Source organism: Triticum dicoccoides, chromosome 4A, assembly GCF_002162155.2.
Source record: "Triticum dicoccoides isolate Atlit2015 ecotype Zavitan chromosome 4A, WEW_v2.0, whole genome shotgun sequence".
NCBI classification, from domain to species: domain Eukaryota; kingdom Viridiplantae; phylum Streptophyta; class Magnoliopsida; order Poales; family Poaceae; genus Triticum; species Triticum dicoccoides.
Genome location: NC_041386.1, coordinates 736,976,506 through 737,002,946, shown reverse-complemented (window position 1 = coordinate 737,002,946; position 26,441 = coordinate 736,976,506). Strand labels below are relative to the sequence as shown.

The 26,441-nt window shown below is 45.5% G+C and overlaps 1 protein-coding gene and 1 pseudogene across 1 annotated transcript; one reads left to right on the top strand and one right to left on the bottom strand.

The window, feature by feature from the left end:
* Nucleotides 1-2,764: 2,764 nt before the first annotated feature.
* On the bottom strand, nucleotides 2,765-4,434 carry LOC119288268 (aspartic proteinase nepenthesin-1-like). The gene has a single exon (XM_037567898.1). It carries the CDS (start codon nucleotides 4,322-4,324, stop codon nucleotides 2,942-2,944), a length of 1,383 nt encoding a protein of 460 aa, XP_037423795.1. The 5' UTR covers nucleotides 4,325-4,434; the 3' UTR covers nucleotides 2,765-2,941.
* A 19,383-nt stretch (nucleotides 4,435-23,817) lies between these two features.
* LOC119284352 overlaps nucleotides 23,818-26,441 on the top strand; it is a 41,012-nt pseudogene continuing 38,388 nt past the window's right edge.

Genomic DNA, 26,441 nt, shown 5'->3' with positions numbered 1-26,441 from the left:
CGGAGGGGCCGGCGCGCCCGGTAATGGAGGCACCAGATCTCGGCCAGGTGGGTTGCGCTAGCGGCGGTCTGAAGTTGTTGTGGTGGATTGAATGCGCTGTGCCTCCTGGTGAAGCCGTGTGGGGGCTGCTGGTTGTGAGTGGAAGGGAGAGGAGATGGAGCGGTGCTTGATCTGAGATGAAGCTCGGATCTGGAGTAACTTTCCCTGGCCGTGCGGGAGGTGGATGGTGGTCCGAGTGCCCTCAACCGTGCTGAGCATCGGTGTTCTGCAATGTTACTCTCATGATGGCGAGGTGCTGCAGCTGCAGCGGTGCGATTCTTTACAGATGAGTGGCCCAATTCGTTGTGAGGGATGGGAGGTGGGCGACATTACGGATGAAAATCCTGCTCGTCTTTGGTCAGTGCTGGCGACAACGCCGCCTGTGGGTATCATTCACCTCCTTGGAGGCATTGCTACGGTGTGCCGCCATCTTTCCCCTCTTGTTCGGTTTGTCGTCTCCGGGCGAAAGCCTAGGTCTTGGACCGGCAATGGCGGCGTTGTTGTTGCATGTCGTTGATCTGACTGGAGGATCTTGGGCGCAATGTACGCCATTGTCGGTGAGCTCAAGACGGTGGCTTTCTTGGAGCCAGCCGAGTCCTTCCAACTACTCGCCATCTCCTCTTCGACATTCAAGGGTGGTTGGTGTGTCAACAAGGGTAGTCCAATTGAAGTTGTTGCTCTTTGAGATGATCGGTGTTGCTCGCGACGCGGCTATGTTGCTCTGCTTAGGGCAGGCTCCTTTGCGTTGTGTATGTAATATGTGTGGAGGCTTTTCTTCGGATTAGCTTGAGTGTGGCGTTTGTCTACACTTGTTGTTCGCAGCGAGTTGTAGCTTTTTGTAATTGTCTTTTGCCTTCTATAAAAATATGGTACGCCTTTGGCATACTCTCGAAAGAAATGTGTTTGGGGTTGTACTGGCAGAAGTATTATCAGTTCTGTATACTTTCGTACTCTGTTTTTCTTTGAGATCGTTCTAGCATTTCCATTCTGTTAGGGCGGTGAAATATATTTTTCTGTGTCTAATAATCTTCTTTAGAACATCCTGTGTAGGTGGTGTCTAATTGTCCACTTAGTACAAATAATTGTAGAAGGAAATCAGGGAGGAAAAAAGCAGTGGAAAGAAAAAAGATGGAAAGCGTGGGAGGTTTGGTGTATTTGTTTGGAAATGTCGTATACGTCGACAACACTTCCTTCTCACTCAATAAATATTGAAACATTGATATTCAAGTTGAGGTTTGAGTTTATCCACCAACGTCAATACACAAACAGTTGCATATACCAACATCACAAATGAATCCAACCCCGGGTAGCCTGCATCATTTTCCAACTTGTAGATAGGACATCATTTTCCTATTTCGAAGACTTGTTCTCAGTTGTGTGAGTAATGGTTCAGAAGGAATAGTCAAGAACTTACGGCATTGTTTTCCATCAGTCACTCATTCGATGGCGTACTAGATGGGAGGCGTGGCACGCCGACATGGTACTTTGTATCATATATTTATTTATTTATTTAAAATGAGGAAGACGCCGGCCTCTGCATCTAAGTGATGCATGCAACCACTTTATTAATTATTCACAAAGACCTTACAAAATAGTACATCAGTAAATCTGAGCCCACCATCATGACAACATCTGTTGCTACTTCTATCCATTTGATGAAAGGGTGTCGATAGTCCGAGCCTAATCCAAACATACCTCGCAGCTAAGCCTAACATATAAAACCGGATGCCCCTACCAAGCCATATACCTGGTCTGGGGCACACACCAGTCCGACGCACTCTCAGAGGCCGCCGCCGCTGTCTTCCACCGATCCATCTTCAGAGCAGGTACTGACGCCACGACCTTGCCAGGTCTGCCATCGACGCCACCACGACGCCAGGCAGCGCCATCCTCCTGCGTGAATCCATCTACACACATCGAGCGCCAGACTCCACTGCGCCATGCCGCCGAGATCCACCATCGTCGATGCGTCAAAGAAAATTCTAAAGAGGCGCTCCTGCATCAAATGACTCACCAGCCGCTTTCTTTCCCCTCTCATAAGATGACTAGGGAAAGCCTGCCTCCCCTCGATCTCCGCCGGCGAGTCCCTGGATTCGCCTCCCCTCCGCTTGCCGCTCTGGCGACGGGTGAAGAGGAGGGAATTTATGGTACCTCGTCTTCGGCTAGTAGATAGGTAGGACTTTAGTTCTCACATGCAAGGCGTTTGGACGGATGGCGGCACTTCTTCTTCGAGTCAATCTTCCGGGCTCCAATCCTCTCAAGTCCGTCCGCTGGGATGGATTAGACGGAGCTCCGGCGTTGATTCCCGCCGGCTCCTCGAGGAGGCCAGGTTAGTGTTTCTCGCCGTGCGTACGCAACACGATATTTGATGTTAAATTCTTCGGGTCGATTTAAGGATTGAACGGCGATGACTGCGGCTCCGGGATGCTTGTCCCTAGGGGCATGTACACGAAGACTTCCCGATTGTCATCGACAAGGTCGGGCTGGCTCCTGTATGGGAGCGGCGACAACGCGCATCGGCGGCTTGTTCTGGCTGTGGAAATGGTTATTCTGTGGTCCATGGACCTCGACGTAAGTTTTATTATGTTTGAAGTGTTTTGTACTTCCAATGAATCTTTACGATGTGGTATTTTTCGCAAAATAAAAAAAATGACGCACCGGCCCAGATGAAATTGAGTTCTGTAGTTGAGTTTTTTTTAGCACACTAACTTCTACCTGTAGAGCATTTTTCGGAAGGGAGAATAAATAATTTATTCATCTTTAATCTGGGTACAAGCATCTTACAGACACAGTTACATGACATATAGAATACACACCACAATTCTGAGATTAATATTTCTTGTGGCAAAACAATGCGAGCAGATGGAACAGTACACACGATCAGAGATGATCATCTAGGTAGCTAGAAGAGTAGCAGCACCCAAGCAAGGAACAAAGAGGCTATGGCCATGAGCGACACCTGTGAGGTGGACGGAGCCGCTGCGCCCTCCTCGAGCGTCAGCGTGTCGCCGCCGACGTCGTAGATCATGTTGGTGCCAGCCTGCACCATGGTTCCCAGGACAGAGCCGAAGGGCGTGCCCACGGGCATCGGCAGCATGGTGAGGCACTGCAACCCGGTGACGTCGTCCTTGAAGAAATAGTGCACCGTGGTGAGCTCCAACGTGGCAGGCGCGTCCCCGCCGTCGAACACCAGCGTTAGCTTGGGGAAGGTCAGCGCCGCCACGGCCTGCGCGTTGTAGCATAGGTCGAAGATGCCGCCGGCGAACGCTGAGCCGCTCACCTCCTGCGCCGTGATCTTGCTCGCTACCGCCTGCCTCACGGCTTTGTAGGCGTCCTCTTGGAGGCGGGTGACGGAGGTGAGCGTGCTCATGACCACGCCACCGGAGGTGCCGTCCGCGGAAAGGTCGAAAGCCCCAGCCGGGATGCCGTTCACGGCCTGGCCGTCAACCTGTATGGAGGTGAGCTTGACGTAGTAGACGTCGGGGAACGCGGTGCCCCTAAGCAGCGGCGTCGAGCGGCCGCCGCGCCTGGTCTGCGGCACAGCGGCGTCACCGAGGAGCACTACGCTCTCGGAGTCGGAGCTGCCCGCTTCGTCGGGGGCCAGGTAGTAGGAGAACTTGTTGACGTTGAGCTGCGACACAAAGGATAGTGGCCCCCTGTTGAAGCCGAAGCTGCCCGGCTCGCCTTCGAGGGGCACCGAGCTGTTGGCGGCGCTGCACCCCAACACCGCGCTGCCCGCGATGCCCCCCACGGCCACGGCGACCGACTCGTTGGCGACGAAGCCGGTGGTGTTGATCCCCGGTCCGTACACGTAGAAGTACCTGCAGCGATCGTCGTCGTTGGGGTTGCCGCCGCAGGTGTCGGTGGTGTCGTTGGCCAGGAGGCTCCGGCACGTCTGGCTAGCGCATGGGACCCTCACCGGCGCCGCCACGCACTGCGTTGTCCAGACGAAATCGTTGAGGAGGTCGACGACGCCGGAGACGTCGTTCTGCGTGGCCCCGATGGAGACGTTGTAGAGGACGATGTAGCCGGCATCGTCCGCCGCCGCGCTGCCCAGCTGGTCCGTGTTGCGGTTCCGACGGCGCGCCTTTTTGAGCAGGGCGTTCGTGCCAGACCTAGGCGGCTTTGTGGACAGAGAGTTTGGCGCCTGGTTGACGGTCGTCGCCCTCCTCGCGGCCGCCGGCGCCGGCGCCAGGAGGAGAAGCTGCAGAACAAGTAGCCAAGCTAGCAGCGTGACGGCCAACGCACTGCCAATAGTGCTTCTTGTTGCAGCGGGGCGCGCCATTTTTTCTAGCTAGGTAAGTAGCTAGCTAGCTAGTATGTGTTGCAATATACACGCGCGCGTACTGATAAACATGTACACTTAGGAAGGATTGGCTGGGAATGAACCGGTGGTTGGATGCCATTAACGCAAGGGTACCGCGAGAAGGAGCACAAGATGAGCCCTGGCCTTTGACAGCGACGAAGAACGCTCACGGTAATGCGGCGACTGTGACTGCTCCGGCCTCCAATCATCCGTCAATGGATGGAAGAAGACATGAGACCAGGTACACACGCAACACAACGCAACGCACGTACAACTGATACTAGTACAATGCCGTGCGTTGCCATGGGCCTTTTGTTGTATAAATCTTAATGAAGTTTTGGGCCCTTCCAATGACATCGCCTCAACATCCTTGTCGACGGATTCTTTTTGAACGTTGACATAATCCATCTCCATCTCTTTCATGCTCTGTAAAAACAAATATGTATAGAGACATACCTTTTGTATTATCATGCACAACAAATATATAAAGAACACTTATTTTATGCATCTCTTCTGATTGTTTAAAACCCGATGATTTTTCAGTCTGGTTCACCATAAAGCTTTGTCAATCTAGTTCACCATAAAGCTTTGTCAATAAAAAGCCATCAGTTTTGATCTTTGATCTACAAAAGTAAACATATAAACAATATTAAAATAAAAAAATAAAAAACTCATATACAATATATATTCATTGGTCCGATGCTAAATGCGAGTAGATGCCGTTTTTAATCGGAGTGAGTGACATCGTCCTTTTTAGTAGAGTGAGCCGCATTCCAATTTAAATAAACTGTAAGTTCACCTGTATATCACTTGTTGGTAATTATGTTTCAAAAGAAATAGCAAACTCTGTGATGTTGCTTATGTTTCATTCTTATATCAAGATTGTAAGATTGTTTTCAGTTTTTAGAAATATTGTTGTAAATTTTGGATGCTTGCATTTCCATCATGAATATAACTAATATCTTATTTAGGTGAATTCTTGCATTTCCAGCTTCAAGATAGGTAATATCTTATTTAGAAGGATGCTTACATTTCCTGCTCACCGATGGACAGAGCAACGAATTTTTTATTTGAATGTTGAGTTTATTTCATATTCAAAATGCAACTTTTATGTGTCCTTATGTTCACTTCCTAGCATCATATGCAAACTTGCTGACAAGTGACAAATATGTAAATAGCTTGAAAAAAGTGGATGAACAACCTGTAAATTTGAACAGTTGAATGACCATGCATTACCATGGAATAAGAAAAAAACATAGCGATCGAATAATTGACTCAACGTAGAAATATGTTGGACAAGCTGGCATGTGGTTTCCATCCATACAGTAATAAAACTGATTCTCTCTCCACTTCTTGTCATTTCTTCGTAACCATCCCCGCCTTGCAAGAAAATGAAACGATATCTAATCTTCTCCCACCCTTCCTCCTGTTCCACCTTCATGTACTTGTACAAATTATATAAATTTTATCAATTCAAAAGAATATTTTGATTATATTTCTTATTTAAAAGTAATTAAAGATGTACATGGTGGTTAATCCAACCTTAATTTTTTACTGCAACAAGGATAAAACTTGAAACTAACATAGAGCCTTAATTAACTAACTCTAGTACAAATTGAAGCTCACCACATGTACCACAGGTGCATCTGGATCACAATCCCATTCCATCCCCTCCCGAACCACACTTTGAATTTCTCTGTGTTAATTGAATCTCTTTGGCCCGCATAAGACATCTAGCAAAGCATTATGTTTAACTTATGGAAATACTACAAATAAAAACATAAAACATGTAATCAACGGATCGTGATTGGAACACGAATACAAACCAGACAAAGAATGCAAAGGAATAAAGATTATTACACTGTCCGTGCATTGTAACAAGGGCATACATATATATTCTAATGTCTAAATATACCTTGCAATGTACCTTTCTTAGAATTAGATAAAACCATCAGTTTAGGTGTATATAAATACAAGGAATCAATGATGTTGTGACTGGAGGGGAAAATTAAAATTCATGAGAAAGTATTCATCACTGTTTCTGCATTTTTACACATCGGTGATTAAGCACGTGAAGCAACTCCTCTTGGTCTCTTCCATAAAATTTCACCTTGCCACTGCACACAAAAAAAAGCTTTCACTATCTTGCAATCTTGAAGTTTCTTCGGAAGCTTGCAACCTGAAATGAAGGTTATCACTCTAAAATAGCATGGTCATATTAGTGACCGTGCAAGCTTCAAGATTAAAAACTGATAAGCAGCCCCTTCAAATAATTGTGAATCGAACAGAAAATGTGTGAAAGTTTTTTGCCTTTATCACGTCACTACAACTTGACCATGCTGATTTACGACCTGCTTCCTTGACGTATGGAGAGCGTGTATTTTGTGCAACACAAACGAAGTAACTACTCAAGGGCGCTCTACAGAGTGAACATGAAAGATGTATATAATAAAGGAACCAACTATAAAAAATTCTTTCATGCCCATTTTCTTCTTAATCTCTGATGCCCATATTCTAGCGATGTAAACTACTCTCATTTAAAGCACAGTCAGAGAACTGCTGGCATATAATAAAAGTTTACGAAGTCAATCAAAAAACTAGCAAAAGGCATGCTTATAAGGAACAGTACCGCCGAAGCGTGTGATCATGGTTGCATCAGTTCCATGAGCTTCTGTTTGCTTTCCCTGGAATATTGGAAATTAAAAGGTAAGGCTAATTGGATTAAATGTAAGATGTTGCCATAGATATTAGTCAGAATAAAAAGAATCTCATGTTTAACCTTGTCAAGTTGCATGCTATACGGACAGAAGTCTCGGTAGGTTCTGATCGGGCTCTTCTAACACCTCTTGTGGCTAAACACTCAGACATCAAGGAAAAAAGACTTGTACCGCTTATCTGATTGGTAATAACAACGATACATGTCTATAATCCTGACACTATTTTTATGTCAATATAGTGGAAGATATAAGATATAATAAGGAGGAATAAGTTACTCATGCCAGAGGATATGACTTCCATCGATAAAGGTGCGGCTCGATCTTGAAGCCTGAATAAGGGCCGCCTCGGGCTGACTGCCCTTACCTATGTCAACTGAAACACCATCACCATGTTTTACAATAACAACGACATTGTCGTCCAAGAGGTCCATATCCTCAACCCGTCCTTCTTCGAGATTGATGATCTCATCACAAGCAACCTTGAGCCATCCATGGCGCTAGCTGGTTGTAGTGCCGTCCTGCGGTTGATGCTGAGATGGCAGAGGAGGCTCCACTCCATTTGCATCTAGTAGCTTGAGAGCATTGAGTCCGAGAGTCCGAGTGCTGGACCAAGCTCTGCTATATGAAAATTTGTTGAGAAGAACTATATTGAGAAATGTTAAAAGAAAGTAAGAAACACATAAAATATACATGAGCTGAAGATGACGGAAGAATAATAAACCTCTTTATTTATATATTATATTTCAGACAGGAATAAAATGAAAACAGAAAGAGGGTTTCTAAAAGGAAAACTCACACTTGCATTTGCATACATTACAATATTTTTTTCATCTGCAATAAGAGCAAGTTTGCATTGTCGCCAAAGTTCATTCAGGCTGGTAGGTGCAGGTGATGCTATAAGGGATAACCACTTAGACAGAACAAGTTATTGTTACTAGGACGATGAGTAAAGAAAAAATATGCATTGCTTACTGATAATGATGGGGATAAAATATAGTGTCTGGTCACGTAACCTGAATTGCGTATATTTCATGGCGGATATTAGTGATACCACCTCGAGGCTAGAGAAGTATGCCTCCTTTGTTTAGCATTGAACCCATGCATATCAAAGTTAGTTGATTACGATGGAACAGAAAAATGTTGGGTTAACTCTAAAAAGAGTGTCACATTAAGAAAAATGTATCAGACTAAATTTGGGGCAATTAATGTTAGGATCGATCTTTAAAAAAAATCCCAATTTGTGGTAGACTAAGTACGTTCTTGAGTTTTTATTTGTAATTGAATAGTTGACAGCACTTAGGATAACATGGTAGCTAGTATTCACTCAAGAATCTAGAATCACCCATCAGCAATCACCTCCTACTTGTCAGTACAATATCATATAATATTAAGCGATTCAGAAAATAAAGACATGTTCATCTACCACACCCTACTACGGTACTACCACGTCTTCATCACTGGTGAGCGATCTGATCCTGTCTCTTCCTACCTATGAAAACACAAATATTAAATTATATTGTTAAAGATATATTCATAAGATGTGAATAAGATGGAAAAGCAATATGTCAATCAATGTCTCATCGACCCTGCAAGTTGCCAGCATCCTATGTGGTGATCAATTTTAGACATAATTTTCAACTACAAGAATGGCTATACTACAATTCATCATTTATTTGTTCTGGACATTTTTTATCCAGAGTAAGAGATAATACAAGGACAAACTAAAGCGGTGTAGTACCATCATACATGGATAATTATGCAAGGACAAACTCATGTTCAGGGCATTATGTTTGTCCGCTCCCAGCTTACTCCTTGGCTCTTTGTTGCAAATGCTCACCCAGTGGTCCAATAAAAATGTCAATCGCAGATCTATACTGCATTTCGGGGTGAGCAAAAAAACCAAAATAGATTACAAACATGCCTCTATATTCCTATTCATAGAGGATTTATAAATTTGACAAAAAAATGGAACTACAATAAAAAGAACAGGTGCATAATGCATTTTAATTTTCACCACAAAATATATCATCAAAGAAGATGAAAGCAGAGACTATGTTTATATAATATTACTGATGGTACAGAACCATCCACCATAAAACATTTGCATGTCACAACTCCAGGGTCAATCAAATTCATGTTAGAACTGTCAGTAACCACCAAAGTCTTGTATTCTACGACCCTAACCCCCTCTCCATGATAACATATCTACCGATCGGTGTTTTCGTTGCAGGATTACGCGAATACACATGGGTTGGAGTATATTTGCCCCCATTTTAGTATAACAAATTACAAGAAGCCTCCACGACCCCAGAAAGTAGCCAACGGGCTTGCGAATACAGTGTTTCCTGTATCCAGGAATGTTTAACTCTCTTCTTTTCTTGTTTTTTCTTTTTTTGCCTCTCTACCCCGAGGGGTTTTGGGGAGATGAGTAGGTGGTAGGGTATAAAGGCCTGACTGAGAGGGGGGAGGCTTTTGAAGTGTTAATCTGTATTATCACCCCATTAATTTGGTTCAGTGCAGGAGCTGAAGTCTTTTATAGCATGTAAAAACCGACAACACAGGGAGGCTACTTACTAAAGTATTTGGCCAGATTTAGTGTAAGCACCCGTTGATATAAGTTAATCTGTATCACTACTATCTGACCTCTGCTTACTCTACTTTCTCAATTCTTCGAACATTCGATGGAATATGCTATCTGAGTTTGAATCCTCAAATATTCGATGGACTGACTCCGTCAGTGTTGTAAACTGAGCTCTGAGTTTTCTTGCACAATGATTATCAGGATAATATGTACTAATTACAATAAATTATAGTGGTAGACACAAGAAAGGCATGATGAACGAACCTTCGGTGGATCCATCGCAGGTTATCATTTATGTTGGGGCAAAGAGTCATAGAAGCCACCTTGCAAATCTCACCCATCACATCATCTCCAAAACTCCGTTATTCCTAAACGAGTCATGAAGGGAATTTTACATATCAACATGTAGCCTCCCCTTCTGCCACATACTCCAGAGTACCCTGCCAAGTTCATATGATGAAAAAATTACCATGGATCTTTAATCTAAGGCTTATTTTCCAGAGGCTATGAACTGTGTTTCTAATGAACAAAGATTTACCCCCCAATGAAATGACACTATGGATATACCATTCTCGTCATACCCAAGTGATCTGGCAACTTTCCTCAAAGAATTGAACTTCATGTCCTCCATATAGAGCTTGTCTTGGTATACCTGTAAACACATTTATACAAATGTAGGATGTCTACACACGCATCCGCGTCACAAAACTACCACAGTTCACCAAGTGCAAACTTCATCAGCAAGCATAACCAAACCTTCTTTTCGAAAAAATTCTACTATCTCCTGCTGGTTGGTCACAGAAAGTCCCTACAACAGAGCTTGCGGATTTTGAGTTTCAGCACAATTTTAGCCAACCTTTTAGATTTTTTGATGTTATTGCAAATATCTGTTTGCATACACCATAATGATGCTGATTTTAGTTTTAAAGTAGTAGACTAATTTCCCCTTGCTTGGAACTCCTATGCTGAATTAGAAGATATGCTGATGCTACTACTAATCATTGTTGGTGATGCAAATATCATTTAAGAAACCATTTTTTCTTGTTAATGAAGACTGTTACCAACATTATCCTTTCCTATGTCTCAAAACTGTCAACCTGGCTCATAAAATGATATTTTTTTAGGATTCGTGGCTTTTTTCTTGTTATTATACATTACAATGAGTTCATTGTATTCAGATCCCTTACAACTTCATTACCTGAGCTATTTGCAGAAGGAGGGGAGTTGGCCTTCTTCACGTCTCGAGGAAGTTTCTTCCTTGGATTCAATAAGGAGGGGACCCGACCTTCTTCACGTCTCTATGCAACAAGTATGGACCAGCCTCTAGTTGTTACTATTGATTCATGTGCATGGGCTAAAAGGAAAGAAAATACCCTGCTGGATTTGAACGAGGACGCGAACTAATAAGTTTTTTACTTTCCCGACGCGGGTGCATGGGTGATTGACGCGGACTACCATAGCCCAGCGAGTGTCGTGCTCTTCAAACACTCGGAGGCGGACATCACCATGAAGCCCAGAGACTGCGTCGCGCAGATGATCATCCAGGTGATTGCAACGTCGGAGGTCGTCGAGGTGGGGGACCTCCACATGGGGCTGCGGCGACGATGATGACGATGACATCGGCATCGACACAGGGCTACGGCGGCGACAAACACGACGACATCGTCATGGTGCTCCTGCGGCGGTGACGACGACGACATCAACACCATCAACATGGCCTTGTGGAGGTGCCGACGTCGACGACATTGACGCGCGTGGCATATATTGTGTGTGTGTGTGTGTGCGCGCACGCGCGTGCGTGTGCGTGTGTTAATTATCTAGATCAGATATGTACGATTGATGATTGACTGTATGCATAGCATGTACGTATTGTGAAATGCATGTGTAAACTAAAATAGGTAGGCCTTTTTAAAAAAATCCTAATTTGTTACTAGTAGTGTGGGTGTATAATAGAAGCGCTACTGCTATTCCTTTACTAGTAGCGTGGGTGTGGAATACTAATAGCATGGGCACCAGCGCTACTGGTATGTCTGTTTAGCACTAGCGTGGGGTAAAACACACGCTACTGCTAAATTATAGCTGTAGCATCATAGCAGTTGTGTGGGAACCTACGCTACTGGTAGTCAACAAACCCACACTACTGGTAAGGTTTTTCCTAGTAGTGCCTAGGAGCATGCGTAGTAGTACTTTGCTTCGGGGGCTAATAAACTTTTGCAATAAGTATATGAGTTCTTTATGACTAATGTGAACCCATGGATTATACGCACTCTTACCCTTCCACAATTTGCTAGCCTCTACGGTACCGTGCATTGCCCTTTCTCGCCTTGAGAGTAGGTGCAAACTTTGCCGGTGCATCCAAACCCCGTGATACGATACGCTCTATCACACATAAACCTCCTTATATCTTCCTCAAAACAGCCACCATACCTACCTATTATGGCATTTCCATAGCCATTCCAAGATATATTGCCACACAACTTTCCACCATTCCGTTTATGATGACACGCTTCATCATTGTCATATTGCTTTGCATGATCATGTAGTTGACATCATATTTGTGGAAAAGTCACCTTTATAATTCTTTCATACATGTCGCTCTTGATTCATTGCATATCCCGGTACACCGCAGGAAGCATTCACATAGAGTCATACTTTGTCCTAAGTATTGAGTTGTAATTCTTGAGATGTAAATAAATACAAGTGTGATGATTTCCATTATTAGAGCATTGTCCCAAATGAGGAAAGGATGATGGAGACGATGATTCCCCCACAAGTCGGATGAGACTCCGGACTTTATGAAAAATAAAAGAGGCCAAAGAAGCCCAAATAAAAAAATAGAAAAGAAAAAAAAGAAAAAATGAGAGAAAAAGAGAGAAGGGAAAATGTTACTATCCTTTTTCCACACTTGTGCTTCAAAGTAGCACCATGATCTTCATGATAGAGAGTCTCCCATGTTGTCACTTTCATATACTAGTGGGAATTTTTCATTATAGAACTTGGCTTGTATATTTCAATGATGGGCTTCCTCAAAATGCCCTAGGTCTTCGTGAGCAAGCAAGTTGGATGCATACCCACTTAGTTCTAGTGCATCCGTTGCCTGGCAATCCCTACTCCTCGCATTGACATCAATTGATGGGCATCTCTATAGCCCGTTGATTAGCCGCGTCAATGTGAGACTTTCTCCTTTTTTGTCTTCTCCACACAACCTCCACCATCATACACTACTAGGGAAAAGGCTAGCAGCAGCGCGGGTTTTAGGTGTATCAGTAGCGCGGGGAGGGGCACTACTAATAAGGCGCTACAGCTAAGACATAGCAGTAGCGCGTGGTCACCGGCGCTACTGGTACACAAGTGTAGCAGCAGCGCGGTTGATGGAAGCTCGCTACTGCTAGTAGCTCTAGCGCGCTTTGCAACAGCACGCTACTGCTATCGCGCGCTGCTGCTAACTTTTGTACACTCGCTATTGCTAATTTAACAGGTTTTTTGTTTTTTTGGGCATATTTGTTTTGTATTTGAACAGGCTTTATAGAAGAATCTTTAGCACATAGAAATGTCATCATGATACACATACAAATGCCTGCGAGACCACAAATGTAATCATAGCATATACATACAAATAGTCTCATCATAATCATCATCCAACACAAAGTGGTCTCTCGTCATCATCTCGAAAATAGCGATACAAGTCCTCGATTACTTGCAAATACATCGTCATCCATCTAAACAATGGTATACGCGAGAAGAGCTATCACTTTGAGTACAGGAGTTCATATCCCTCTCTCGCATTAGCGTGAACCTAAACTAACTACTGCCCGTCGCTCGGAAACCGGAAACCGGTAACACCTGGGCCTGACACTCCGGCCACTCGTCGTATATATACTCCTGGCGTAGCACTTCTTCGCCATCGATGATCTATGGACCTGCATCGTCACATGAGTCGATTATATGCAACATATATAGTTGAGCAACAAAAAGAGACAGACTTGACAAAAATAGAAACAACATATCATAAGCATAAATAACAAAGTTCATCGTACCCAAAATGCCCTAACTAGAGTGATCTTCGCTAGTCAAGGAGGAGGACGGTTTAATTACATCACAAATAAAGTTTCACTGCGCATAACTCAAAGTTTTGTCATACAGAAAGTATGGACTAAACAGACACATTGTCATATATCGACAATCACTCCAACATGCCGCGCCATCCATCGAGGTCAGGGAGATAGTCCTCGAGCTTAGTGAAAGGCTTCATGTCGAGACGCTGAGAGGCTACCCATGTTCGGACGTCTTCCCGTGATATTTGTCCTTCTTCGTAGAACATTCCTGTTTTTCCGACGACCTCCTTCATGATGATATGGGCAAGTTCGCGCTGGATGTGATAGAACTCAGCTCGAAGTTGATGATCCTCGATATCTCCTACGTCCTTTGCCCATTGCAGAATATGGGCATCGCCGGATCTAGGTGGCATGCGAAGGTTCTGGTGATCCCATCTGTACTCCAGCATGTGGTGTAGGACATAGAATCCATCATTAAGAGAATCGCTCAGTTGCTGGATGCAGCAGAAGTCGGTCTTATGGGCGAAGGCGGCCATGCCGCCCCTTCTCTTCTTGTCCCTGACCTCTCCACCCCTTGCTTGGTAGTAAAACATAGCACTGTCGAGAACATCCTTGATGTGGGTGTAATCCTTTTTGTGAATGTTCTTCGACGAGTCCAAGTAAAGAGCGTGGGAGAATTGGGGGTATAGGATGATGAGGACGGCGCGCCAGCCGCTGCGCAAAATAAGTACACCTCAAATTACTTAGCCTCCACCGTGCAAATGAATGATTGAAATCGAAGGAAGCATAGCAGCGTGGATGACTTACACGGGATGATAAGGCACGAGAATCGCCCCCTTGTCCTTATTGGCGAGCATGAAATTGACGATGTATTCCCTCGCGTATACACGGTGCTCTACGCAGACTCCCAAGAAGACCTCGTGCATGTAGTACGGGTCAGCGACACAGATATGAGATATCTGCTCAACCCCGATGATGTAGCTCATGTGCAAGGCATAAAGGCAGACAAACGTAAAATCCAGCTTCTTCACGTGAAACATGTCAAATATGTAATCGAATCGAAGGAAGAACTTATCCGCGGGGAAGCTGTCGACGTACGACCTTTGCCGCGGAACGTTAACCACATAGAGTGGGTATCCTGGATCTGTCGAGGCGATGAGGCCTTTCTCTACCCGCAACACATCGTCATGAAGTCTCCTTAGATCGCAGAATCTGGCATGTAGCGCTATTGCAGGTAGGATTGGTTGACCGGGGATATGCCATTTATCCGCATCGGGGATATCTATACGGTCCTGAAGCCGAGGCTGCTGAGGCGGCTAGATCATAGAATCAGCTTTTTTGCCTTTCCTCGCTCTCTTCCTAGACTTCTTTACTACCGGAAGGTCATCCAGATTACGTTGAGACGGCAATTCAGGCACCGACTCATGACGCTCAAACCCTGAGGAGGCGCCAGTATAGACATACTGTTCAGCGCCACTATCGTCCTCATCCTCATCCATGGCGACGTCATCAGCAACTAATGGAGCCTCCTCCTTACCCCGTCCGCTATCACCCAACCCGACACCCGATGCCAATTGGGTAGGTGGGGTGTTGATGTTCATACCTTGCTGAGGCTGCGTGCTCGTGGGTGTGCTCCCGACCGCCTCCAGACGAAGCAGACTCTTTAGCCACAACAGGATCCACCCATTGCAACAATCACTAAGCCGCCGCGGTGTCTCCTCATCATCCACCAGTAGTGTTGGAGGAGGCAAATTCTTGTGGCCCGGTTCGACAGTGGCCACGGAAACCTTGAAGATGTTCGGGGGGATCGGTCGGCTGTTGAACAATGGTTCCTTCGGCTTCATTATCGTCGCCTTCCCCACGTCCACCTTCTGGTCACCGATGGTGTACAATATGGTGCACGGGGTTTCGTTAGCCTGCAAAGAAAAGTCTGCGACATGAGACATCCGAAAGGCAACGAAAACGGGAGATTATACATTTATATTGAAGGGGGGCGGTGTGACAAATACCATGAGGGCGTCGAGCTCAACCAAAGACGAAGCACCGCCGAGCACGTCCAGTGCGGGAGCCGGTGCGGGAGCAGGTGCGGGAGCCGGTGCGGGAGCAGTTGCTCCCAAGAAGTCAGCAAGGGGAAAGTCCTCTGCATTTTTTTCTGGATTTTTCCTTGTCCAAGTGATAACGCCCGGTACCAAGGAAGTAGACAAATCTGCAATCACCTGTTTTGCGGCAGCTACTGCTATTGCGACTGTCTGAGATGATTTCTTCTCAACCGCAATCTCAACCTTCTTGTCGATGTTTTCTTCAGTTAACCTCCGTCTTTCCTTTCTCTCCTCCGTGGTCTCACGGTAGTACTTCTTCCACGTGGCGCCATCTCCGACACCGTTCACGCGTCCATACGACGGTCGAGTATCCACCGGTTGTTGTTTCAATATGTTCAACGCCCGGTTGAATGGAGTGTCCCACTTGGGCCTCGCCCATGCCTCAGACGGTGAGTCGCTCTCTCTGCAAAAGGCACAAGGATCGTTTACAAATATGACTAATGTGTGCAGTCAAATTGATTAGAAACTAAAATTACCAGTAGTCTCATGAACTCCGTAATGACCGGTGTTGTCTCGTAAACCTTCTTCACTGGGTCCCAACGGTGCCGGGCCCTCAGGACGTCACGCTCCTGCGGGACGGTGAAATCCTCCAAGGGGTCTGGGATGCCCAGACTCGCGGCTTTCGCGTCCTCCTTGGCCCATTTGGACCTCTTTCCGCCGTAACCATGGCTTCCGAGGTGGTGGCTCCCAATGTTCCTCTCTTGAAGCCCCTTCATGTACTTAGACTTGTTTTTGGCAGCTTCGGCCTTGCAAGCCTCCTTGAATATTTGAAACTGGTCTTCCGTGATTGTCGGATTATCCTTTACAATCTCGGAGTAGGGTTCCTTCTTGTCAATGATCCTTGCTTTCACTCGAGTTTTCCAGGCGGCCAACGCGTCGCTAAACTTGGTCATGGCATGTTTGTTTATCTTCTTCATTGCCGGGTCCTCGTCTAGATCTTCATAATCCTTCTCATTCCGGCCCGGGAACAAGAATATCTAGTGAAACTTCTTTAGGAGGGAGCTCCTCATATTTTCTATCTTCTGTAGTTTCTCATCGTTGATGGTGGTGGTTGTCCGTACGATGCAGCCTATTTGATTGCCGTAGCACGAGCGAGCTTCCTCGGGCGCCTTTGTCTCAAAAATGCCGTCGTCCACCTCCGTGACCACCAGCCTAGTAGTCCTGAGTTTGTTAGGAAGCCCTTGCCTCTTTGCTTTCGGTTCTACACCGGCTCCGCTCCCCGAGGCAGCACCGGTCTTAGTCTCAGCGCCAGTCCCGATGCTGGTCTGAGTCTCAGCGCCGGTCTCAGTCTCAGCACCGGTCTGCATGTCAGTCTCAGTCCCCAATGCCACCGGTGGGCCCAGCAACAACATCGGTTGATCGTCGGTAAGGCTAAAAAATTCGTCTGCCGCCCGGTAGGCGTCGTCGCAATCACCAGAACCCTGTCCTTCATCGTTGCTAGCCATGTTTCCTATGATTAAATCTAGTCAATTAATTCTAGACCTAATAAAATGAATAATGACATAAAAAAGGCCTATTGTTTTGCAGAAATGTTGACTCCTTCCTGGTGCGGCAAATCCCGAGCAATCGATATGTCCTAGTTTGTAGCACAAGTCATGCCGAAATTCACGGAAAATTTCGGCATGACCATTGCTAAAAAGTGGAAAAATCGAGAACCTGAAATTTGCCGGAATAGAAATGAATCATCATTCCGGCAAAACATAGGCCACTCAGCATCATTCCCTGGAAACAACAAAGCCACTTGGGCACAATCGAACCACTTCAATGAAAAGATATAACATGACCACTTCAATGAAAAGATATAATCAACAATAAAAGTCTACGAAGGGATCATCTTTAAAATAAAATTTGCCTAAATTCTTTTCCTTCACTAAACACTTCTCTGCCTAGGACAAAACCCAAATTATGTTGATCTAGCTATTCCTCTCTCTAACAGAAACACACATTATTATCTCTAACCCTTCTCTGCCTAGGACATAACCCAATTAAATTGCAAAGGAACTCCATTTCTCTAACCCTTCTGACCTAATGCTCTAAAATAACATTTTCCTCTAACCTAGCCAACCTACTTAACCTAGCTTGTTAATCTAACGAGCCTAATTAACCTACCTATTTAACCTAGTAGTTAATCTAGTTTACCTACATAATTAACCTAATTAAACAAGTTAACACAGCTAGTTCTCTGTCAAAGCCCTAAATAAATTTTTGCACTAATTAACCTAGATAATTAACCTAATTAAACTAGTTAACCTGACTAGTTCTCTGTCAAATCCCTAACTAATTTTTGCACTAACCTAGATAATTAACCTAATTAAACTAGTTAACCTAACTACTTCTCTGTCAAAGCCCTAACTAAATTTTTTCCCTAACCTAGATAATTAAGCTAATTAAACTAGCTAACCTATGCATGAGAGAGAGGAGGGGTGGGGGATTACAGAGGATGGCTCCGGTGGTGGCAAGGGAGGCAGTGGTGGTGAGGGAGGCAGTTCTGGCGAGGGAGGCAGGGGCGTCTCCGGTGACGGCGAGGGAGGCAGTTGTGGCGAGGGAGGATCCGGTGGCGTCGACGGCGGCTCCGGTGGCGTTGATGAGGCCGCGCGGCTCCGTGGCGTTGGGGGCGGCTCCGGTGGCGTCGACGGCGCACGGCTCTGGTGGTGTCGACGTCGGCAAGAGATGGCGGCGAAGTGAGGCGACGGCGAATCGGGGAGACGGCGGTGGGGTGGGTCGAGGGATTTGGGGGAGAAGTGGTGGCCGGGGGGAAACGGTTTTTTGGTTAAGTCAAATTTAGCGGTAGCGCGTTTCGCAAAACGCGCTATAGCTAAGATAGCTACAGCGGTTTTCACAAAACGCGCTGCTGCTATAGCTATGTAATTTTCTTCCATTTTTTATTTTCTTTTCTGTTTCTATAGCGGAGGTCTAGGACATGAGCTGCAGCTATGTTAGCTATAGCGCCTCTTACAAACACATGCTACTGCTATGCCTTCCTCCGTTTTTTCTCTTTTTCAATTATTATGCTTTACATTTTATTTTTTCCTTTATCCTTTTTCTATTTCTTTCATTTTCATTTACTTTTCTATTTGTTTTTCATCTTATTTTATTTCCATTAGTAGTAGCGCTCTTCGTAGGAAACGTTCTACTACTTATACCCTAGCGGTAGCGCGCTTCTTCCAAGCCCGCTACTGCTATGCGTATCCTATCATTCTACCAACGGGAATGTTAGTAGTAGCACTTTTGGCACTACACACGCTGCTGCTAAGGGTGTATCTGTAGCGCGGTTTTTCCTCAATCGCTACTGCTATCTAGCACTAGCGCTCTTTTTTAACCCGCGCTGTTGCTAAATTTTTGTGTATAGGCTTTTCCCTAGTAGTGATACTCTACTCCACCCATAATGCTATATCCATGGCTTACGCTCATGTATTGCGTGAGGGTTGAAAAGGCTGAAGCGCGTTAAAAAGTATGAACCAATTGCTTGGTTGAAACTAGGGTTGTGCATGATGGGAGTATTTTGTGTGACGAAAACGAAGCATGGCCAAACTATATGATTTTGTAGGGATAAGCTTTCTTTGGCTATGTTATTTCGATAAGACATAAACTGCTTGGTTAGCATGCTTGAAGTATTACTATTTTTATGTCAATATTAAACTTTTATCTTGAATCTTATGTATCTGAACATTCATGCCACAATAAAGAAGATTACATTGACAAATATGTTAGGTAGCATTCCACATCAAAAATTCTGTTTTTATCATTTACCTACTCGAGGACGAGCATGAATTAAGCTTGGGGATGCTTGATACGTCTGCAACGTATCTATAATTTTTGATTGTTCCATGCTATTATATTATCCATCTAGGATGTTTTATATGCATTTATATGCTATTTTATATGATTTTTGGGACTAACCTATTAACCTAGAGCCCAGTGCCGGTTTATGTTTTCTCCTTATTTTTGAGTTTTATAGAAAAGGAATATCAAATGGAGTCCCATTGACGTGCCAATTTTTGATGATATTTTATGGACCAAAAGAAGCCCCTGGAGTGAAAAAGTTGGGCCAGAAGAGTCCCGGGCTGCCCACGAGGGTGAGGGGCGCGCCCACTCCCCCCTCCCCCCCGGGCGCGCCCCCTGCCTCGTGGACAGCCCGGAGACCTCCCTGACTTGTTCCCAACGCCAAAAATTCCTATGAATACCCAAACCTCTAGAACATAACCTAGATCGGGAGTTCCGCTGCCGCAAGCCTCTGTAGCCACCAAAAACCAATCGGGACCCTGTTCCGGCACCCTGCCGGAGGGGCGGATCCCTCACCGGTGGCCATCTTCATCATCCCGGCGCTCTCCATGACGAGGAGGGAGTAGTTCACCCTCGGGGCTGAGGGTATGTACCAGTAGCTATGTGTTTGATCTCTCTCTCTCTCTCTCTCTCTCTCTCTCTCTCGTGTTCTTGATATGGCACGATCTTGATGTATCATGAGCTTTGCTATTATAGTTGGATCTTATGATGTTTCTCCCCCTCTACTCTCTTGTAATGGATTGAGTTTTCTCTTTGAAGTTATCTTATCAGGTTGAGTCTTTAAGGATTTGAGAACACTTGATGTATGTCTTGCATGTGCTTATCTGTGGTGATAATGGGATATTCACGTGATCTACTTGATGTATGTTTTGGTGATCAACTTGCGGGTTCAGTGACCTTGTGAACTTATGCATAGGGGTTGGCACACGTTTTCGTCTTGACTCTCCGGTAGAAACTTTCGGGCACTCTTTGAAGTTCTTTGTGTTGGTTGAATAGATAAATCTGAGATTGTGTGATGCATATCGTATAATCATGCCCACGGATACTTGAGCTGACATTGGAGTATCTAGGTGACATTAGGGCTTTGGTTGATTTGTGTCTTAAGGTGTTATTCTAGTACGTACTCTAGGATAGATTGAACGGAAAGAATAATTTCGTGTTATTTTACTACGGACTCTTGAATATATCAATCAGAAAGAATAACTTTCAGGTGGTTTCGTACCCTACAATAATCTCTTCGTTTGTTCTCTGCTATTAGTGACTTTGAAGTGACTCTTTGTTGTATGCTGAGGGATTGTTATATGATCCAATTATGTTATTATTGTTGAGAGAACTTGCACTAGTGAAAGTATGAACCCTAGGCCTTGTTTCCTACCACTGCAATACCGTTTACGCTCACTTTTACCACTTGTTACCTTGCTGGTTTTATATTTTCAGATTACAAAACCTATATCTATCATCCATATTGCACTTGTATCACCATCTCTTCGCCAAACTAGTGCACCTATACAATTTACCATTGTATTGGGTGTGTTGGGGACACAAGAGACTCTTTGTTATTTGGTTGCAGGGTTGTTTGAGAGAGACCATCTTCATCCTATGCCTCCCACGGATTGATAAACCTTAGGTCATCCACTTGAGGGAAATTTACTATTGTCCTATAAACCTCTGCACTTGGAGGCCCAACAACGTCTACAAGAAGAAGGTTGTGTAGTAGACATCAGCCACCTGTTGCTCCTCCCCTGGATGCTCCTGATCAACTTCCATAGGCTCCATCAACTCATTTAAATTCATAAATTCACCTGCATGGAGTTCTTGGTCTATAAGTTCCTGTTCTGCTGGCATGGCCCAGTGCCTCCAACCGGGTAAGTCCTCCATGTCATCCTCTTCTTCAACCTAAATGCCAATTGTAGATTGAAAAGAGAGGGTTCTGAACAGGCTTCTGAACTGCATCTAGTTCATGGAATTGAAGGGGCCCAACAATGTGGTTGTGTTGTTTCCGATGGCAATGAGCATGTGCTGGGACAGGGTGGGGATTGCCATAAGGTGGAATTGGGTCCTCATTAGGGGCCTCTCTGCCCAAAGCAGTATCTTCTACACAACTGGAACAAAGAGGGTAGCAGAATCATCTCCTCACCAATAGCAATGCTGACAGGAATGTCTCTAAGTTCTTCCACTTTGACCTTTACCATGAGATTTTCTCTAGTGCTCTTATTCCTATTCCACATCATGAATTTACCAAACTTGCAGACAACATTGTTGATCTCATGAATACTACGGCGGTCTAAAGGAAATCCGCACAGTAAAATCCAAACTTCTCTGTTGAGATTCAGTTTGCGCCAGTTCAGACCTTGATTGTGCTTTTCAAAAATAACATGCACATTCGTAAATGGATGCGGACTGTTGTTGACTAGTTAATCTCGATCAAAGACACTGTTGAGCTTAACATAAGCTTCGCCAAAAGCGCAGGGCGAGATCTCAGAAAACCTCAGATGTTTGACATCAGTAAGAAACTCAGGGAGTACCTCTCTAATAGTGGGGAACTGAACCGGCAGATTGGGCATCGGGACGACGGTGGCGATGGCCCATTCTTCATGCGCCGCCGGCACCGCACCCGCATGGATACGTATGTGGGCCGGTCTGCCCGCAACGTCGACTCTGTGGTGTCCAGCCGGGATGAAAGGACTAGGGTCGAACGGGAAGGAGGCCATGGATTGAGTCAATGAGGATGAGGGAGGGTGAATGGCGAGGCGGGGAGAAGGGGATTGGGTTCTGCCGTCGATGGTTTCTTCTCTCAATCTTTGAGCTATGGAAACAGTGGTGGGATTGTAATGGCGAATATCCACTCTGGCGGAAATCGAGGCATCTCCTCTGTTGCCTTGGTTGGCAGTGGCAATGACTACCCCTCTGACCGGCTGATTAGTCACATTCGCTGCCACAGTGCAGATTTGCCTCGAAATCACTTGATTCGGTGTCGATTGGTATGTGGGCTGGATGACTGGGCTTGGATTGGGCTGCTTAGAGTAGAAACAGTCCCGAGCAATATGGCCCCATCGCTTGCATGCTCTACACATAATACGGTTAGTGCAGCTGGGCCAAAGATGGCCATGTAATAGGCACCTGACGCAATAAAGCCCATTAATAGAGGTTTGGATGGGCGAATTACCCGCTCCCGCATTATTGCCCTGAAATGACTCCGGGCGATGGTCACGATCTGATGATTGAGATCTTGGAGGATCCAGCGAGTGATCTTGTGATTGAATTGTGGTTGATGCATGTGGAACGGATGTGGTGGGACATCTAAGAGCTTGAAGGTAAGATTTCTAGGGTGATTGCGAAAGACATGAGTCCATTCATCCTTTTTTTCTTGGAGATATTGATCAAGTTCCCATCAAGAATTGGGACCTCCCGAGCCCCAGAGGAGGAAGTTAACATTGAGATCAGGCAGAGAGATGTTACCTCCTTTTAGGATTGAGAAGCCCACTTCTTTAGATGAGACCGAGAACCGGAAAGACCAATTTTGCAGCAACTGGACCTTGAACAGAGATGCACGGCCTCCAAAACATGAGTGGAGGATGGTGGCGACAGATTCCACCGTGAGCCTGATCCTTAAGCAGGTGAACTCCGCAACCAGAATGAATTCTTTCATATCTTTATCTTCTTCATAGTTGATGGGGACAACCCACTTCCTCCATACCTCAGCTGCAAAATCTTATCCTTTGTCGAAGTTCAGGTCCGCGAGAGCCATCGGACCGTCTATGGTGGCTGCCGCGTCCGGAGTGGAGATCGGCGCGGCAGGGATCGTGGTCCGCCGCGGCCGGAGGGGCTAGGCGGAGAAACACCGACTAAGTCCAGGCCACGCGAGAAGAGATATCCAAGGTAGGGTACAATCACAAAAAACAAGCGCACCAAAAGAGAGAAAATGACAACAAGGTCCCTAGGTTTTCCCTCGAACGAGGAAAGACAACAACCGGACATGTGCGGATGTGCCAGCCATCGGCGTGGCCACATGGCCATTTGTCGCTGGGTCAACTCTTGGAGTCTGAGTCTCCTAGATCCACCAAAAATGCAAAATAAGTATGTCGGAAACTTTTTTGGCGGGAGTATAGCTATAGGGTGGAGAGAGAAAAGAGAGGACGTGGAAATAATACCGAGATGGGTCTGTATGCTCGTATATATAGGGGTCGCTAGGGCCTGTTGCTCATTCACATCGGCCTAGCTTGATATAACCGTAACAATGGCAGCTCGTACTTCACTTCTTCTACTCCTACTGCTGGCGCCGCCGGACTCATCCGCCGCGTCGGTGGCCGGGCTGATTCCCAAGCTGAAATTCTTTGAAAAATCTATCTCGGCCATCGAGGAAGTCGCCGGCTATTACCTGGAGGAAAACAAGGAGGAGGGCGTCAAGGACGTCTCCAGCGAGCAGAGCAGCGCCGACGACCGCCTGCTGGGCAGCTCGGCGGCCGACAGCTACGGCGCCCTGATCTTCGACCTCCCCGTCGGGTCATCGCCGCCGCAGGTCCTCCCCTTTGTCATGGACATCACCACCGACCTCGTCTGGGCGCAGTGCGCCCACCTTCCGGCCAAACCGCTCCGACTCCTTCACGCCGATCAGCTGCGCCGACCCGGCATGCAACCGCTGTTAGACTGTATAGCTTCTGTAGTTATATACGTACATATATATATCATGTAACTTGTACCCCTTCATTATATAGATGAGATAGGCCACCTCTAGAGGGTTGAGCCGGTTCCCCTAATTCTATTGTCTTACATGGTATCAGACTAGGTCAACACGCTTCCGCCAAAACCCTCAACCCCGCCACCGCGGTCTCTTGCCGCCTGCGCTGCGCCGCCGCCGTCCCTGTGATAGCGCCGCCGCCGCCGCCGCCATGTCGGGCCCCGCCTCCTCCGGCTCCACCACTGCTAGCTTCTTGCCGGCCTCCCTCGCGGCCCTTCTCTCCCGACCCCTCGACGCCGCCGCGGCCTCAACCTCTCCGATCGGGACGAGGAGCATCGGGTCCTCACTAGTAGAAAAGGGGGCAATGGTCCAGGCCAGGTAAGCCCATTAGTCCCGGTTCAATCCAAAACCGGGACCAATGGGGGCATTGGACCCGGTTCGTTAGCCCCCGGGACCGGCCGGGCCACGTGGGCCATTGGTCCCGGTTCGTCTGGACCTATTGATTCCGGTTGGTGGGACGAACCGGGACCAATGCGCCTCGCTCCTGGGCCACCACCATTGGTCCCGGTTGGTGGCTCGAACCGGGACCAAAGGCTTCCCTTTAGTCCTGGTTCATACCACCAACCGGGACTAAAGTGTTGGTCCTCGTTGCGGCCAGAATTTAGTCCCACCTCGCCAACCGCAGGGGGCTCACACCGGTTTATAAGCCCCTCCCTCTCTGCCTTGTTGAGCTGCTCTCAAAGTGAAAATAGATGCCCTTATACAGGAAATTTGACCTAAATTCATATTGAATTTCTCTGAAGTTAGTAGAAATTTATTATGAATTTAGGTCAAATTTTCTCGATAAGCGCATCTATGCTCATTTCTGAGTAGTTTTTTATATAGTTTTTATTTCCGAGTTGTAATAAGTCATTAAAAATAAGCATCTATGCTCATTTTTTAGTTAAGTTAATCACAACTATTTTTTCTTCTATTTATTTCTGAATTGTAATAAGTCAATAAAAATAAGCATCTATGCTCATTTTTTAGTTAAGTTAATCACAATTATTTTTTCTTCTATTTATTTCTGAATTGTAACAAGTCATTAAAAATAAGCATCTAAGCTCATTTTTTAGTAAAGTTAATCACAACTATTTTTGCTTCTATTTATTTCTGAGTAGTTTTTTATATAGTTTTTTTTTCTTTTTTGCTATATTTATTTTTTTCTTTTTATTTCTGAGTTGTAATAAGTCATTAAAAATAAGCATCTGAGCTCATTTTTTTAGTAAAGTTAATCACAACTATTTTTGCTTCTATTTATTTCTGAGTAGTTTTTTATATAGTTTTTTTCTTTTCTGCTATATTTATTTTTTTCTATTTATTTCTGAATTGTAATAAGTCATTAAAATAAGCATCTATGCTCATTTTTTAGTTAAGTTAATCACAACTATTTTTGCTTCTATTTATTTCTGAGTAGTTTTTTATATAGTTTTTTTCTTTTTGGCTATATTTTTTTTATTTTTATTTCTGAGTTGTAATAAGTCATTAAAAATAAGCATCTATGCTCATTTTTTAGTTAAATTAATCACAACTATTAAAAATAAGTCATTAAAAATAAAAAAGAGGCGCAATGCTCGTTAATTTGCTTCAAGCCTTTCGGAATATTGTCAACTGCACTGCACATAGCTCTGTGCAGTCTACCCTATTCCTCAAGACTTGAAACTAACCAACGTGTAGGTGAGCATTGAGCCTCTTCTTCATCATCTCTGCACTCAGGGCTTATAAACAGCTGCGACTGCCTCTCCCTTGGCGAGGTGGGACTAAAAAAACAGCTGCAGAAAGAATCCACTAAAAAACAGTTGCAGAAAATAAAAAATTTGACGGGTCCATTGGTACCGGTTGGTGGCGCCAACTGGTACCAATGCCCCTCTTTGGTACCGGTTGGTGCCACCAACCGGTACCAATGCCCGCTTTTTGTCTCGGTTGGAGCCACCAATCGGGACCAAAGGTCCTCGTTTCCCACCCTTTGGGCTGCCGAAGAGAGGCCTTTGGTCCCGGTTGGTGGCTCCAACCGGGACAAAAGGCTGGCATTGGTACCGGTTTGACGTACGAACCGGGAACAAAGCCTTTGCTATATAAGTAGCACTGCCGCCCCGCCCCGAGTTCGATATCTCCCGACGCCGAGCGCCGTCCCCTGCCGCCAC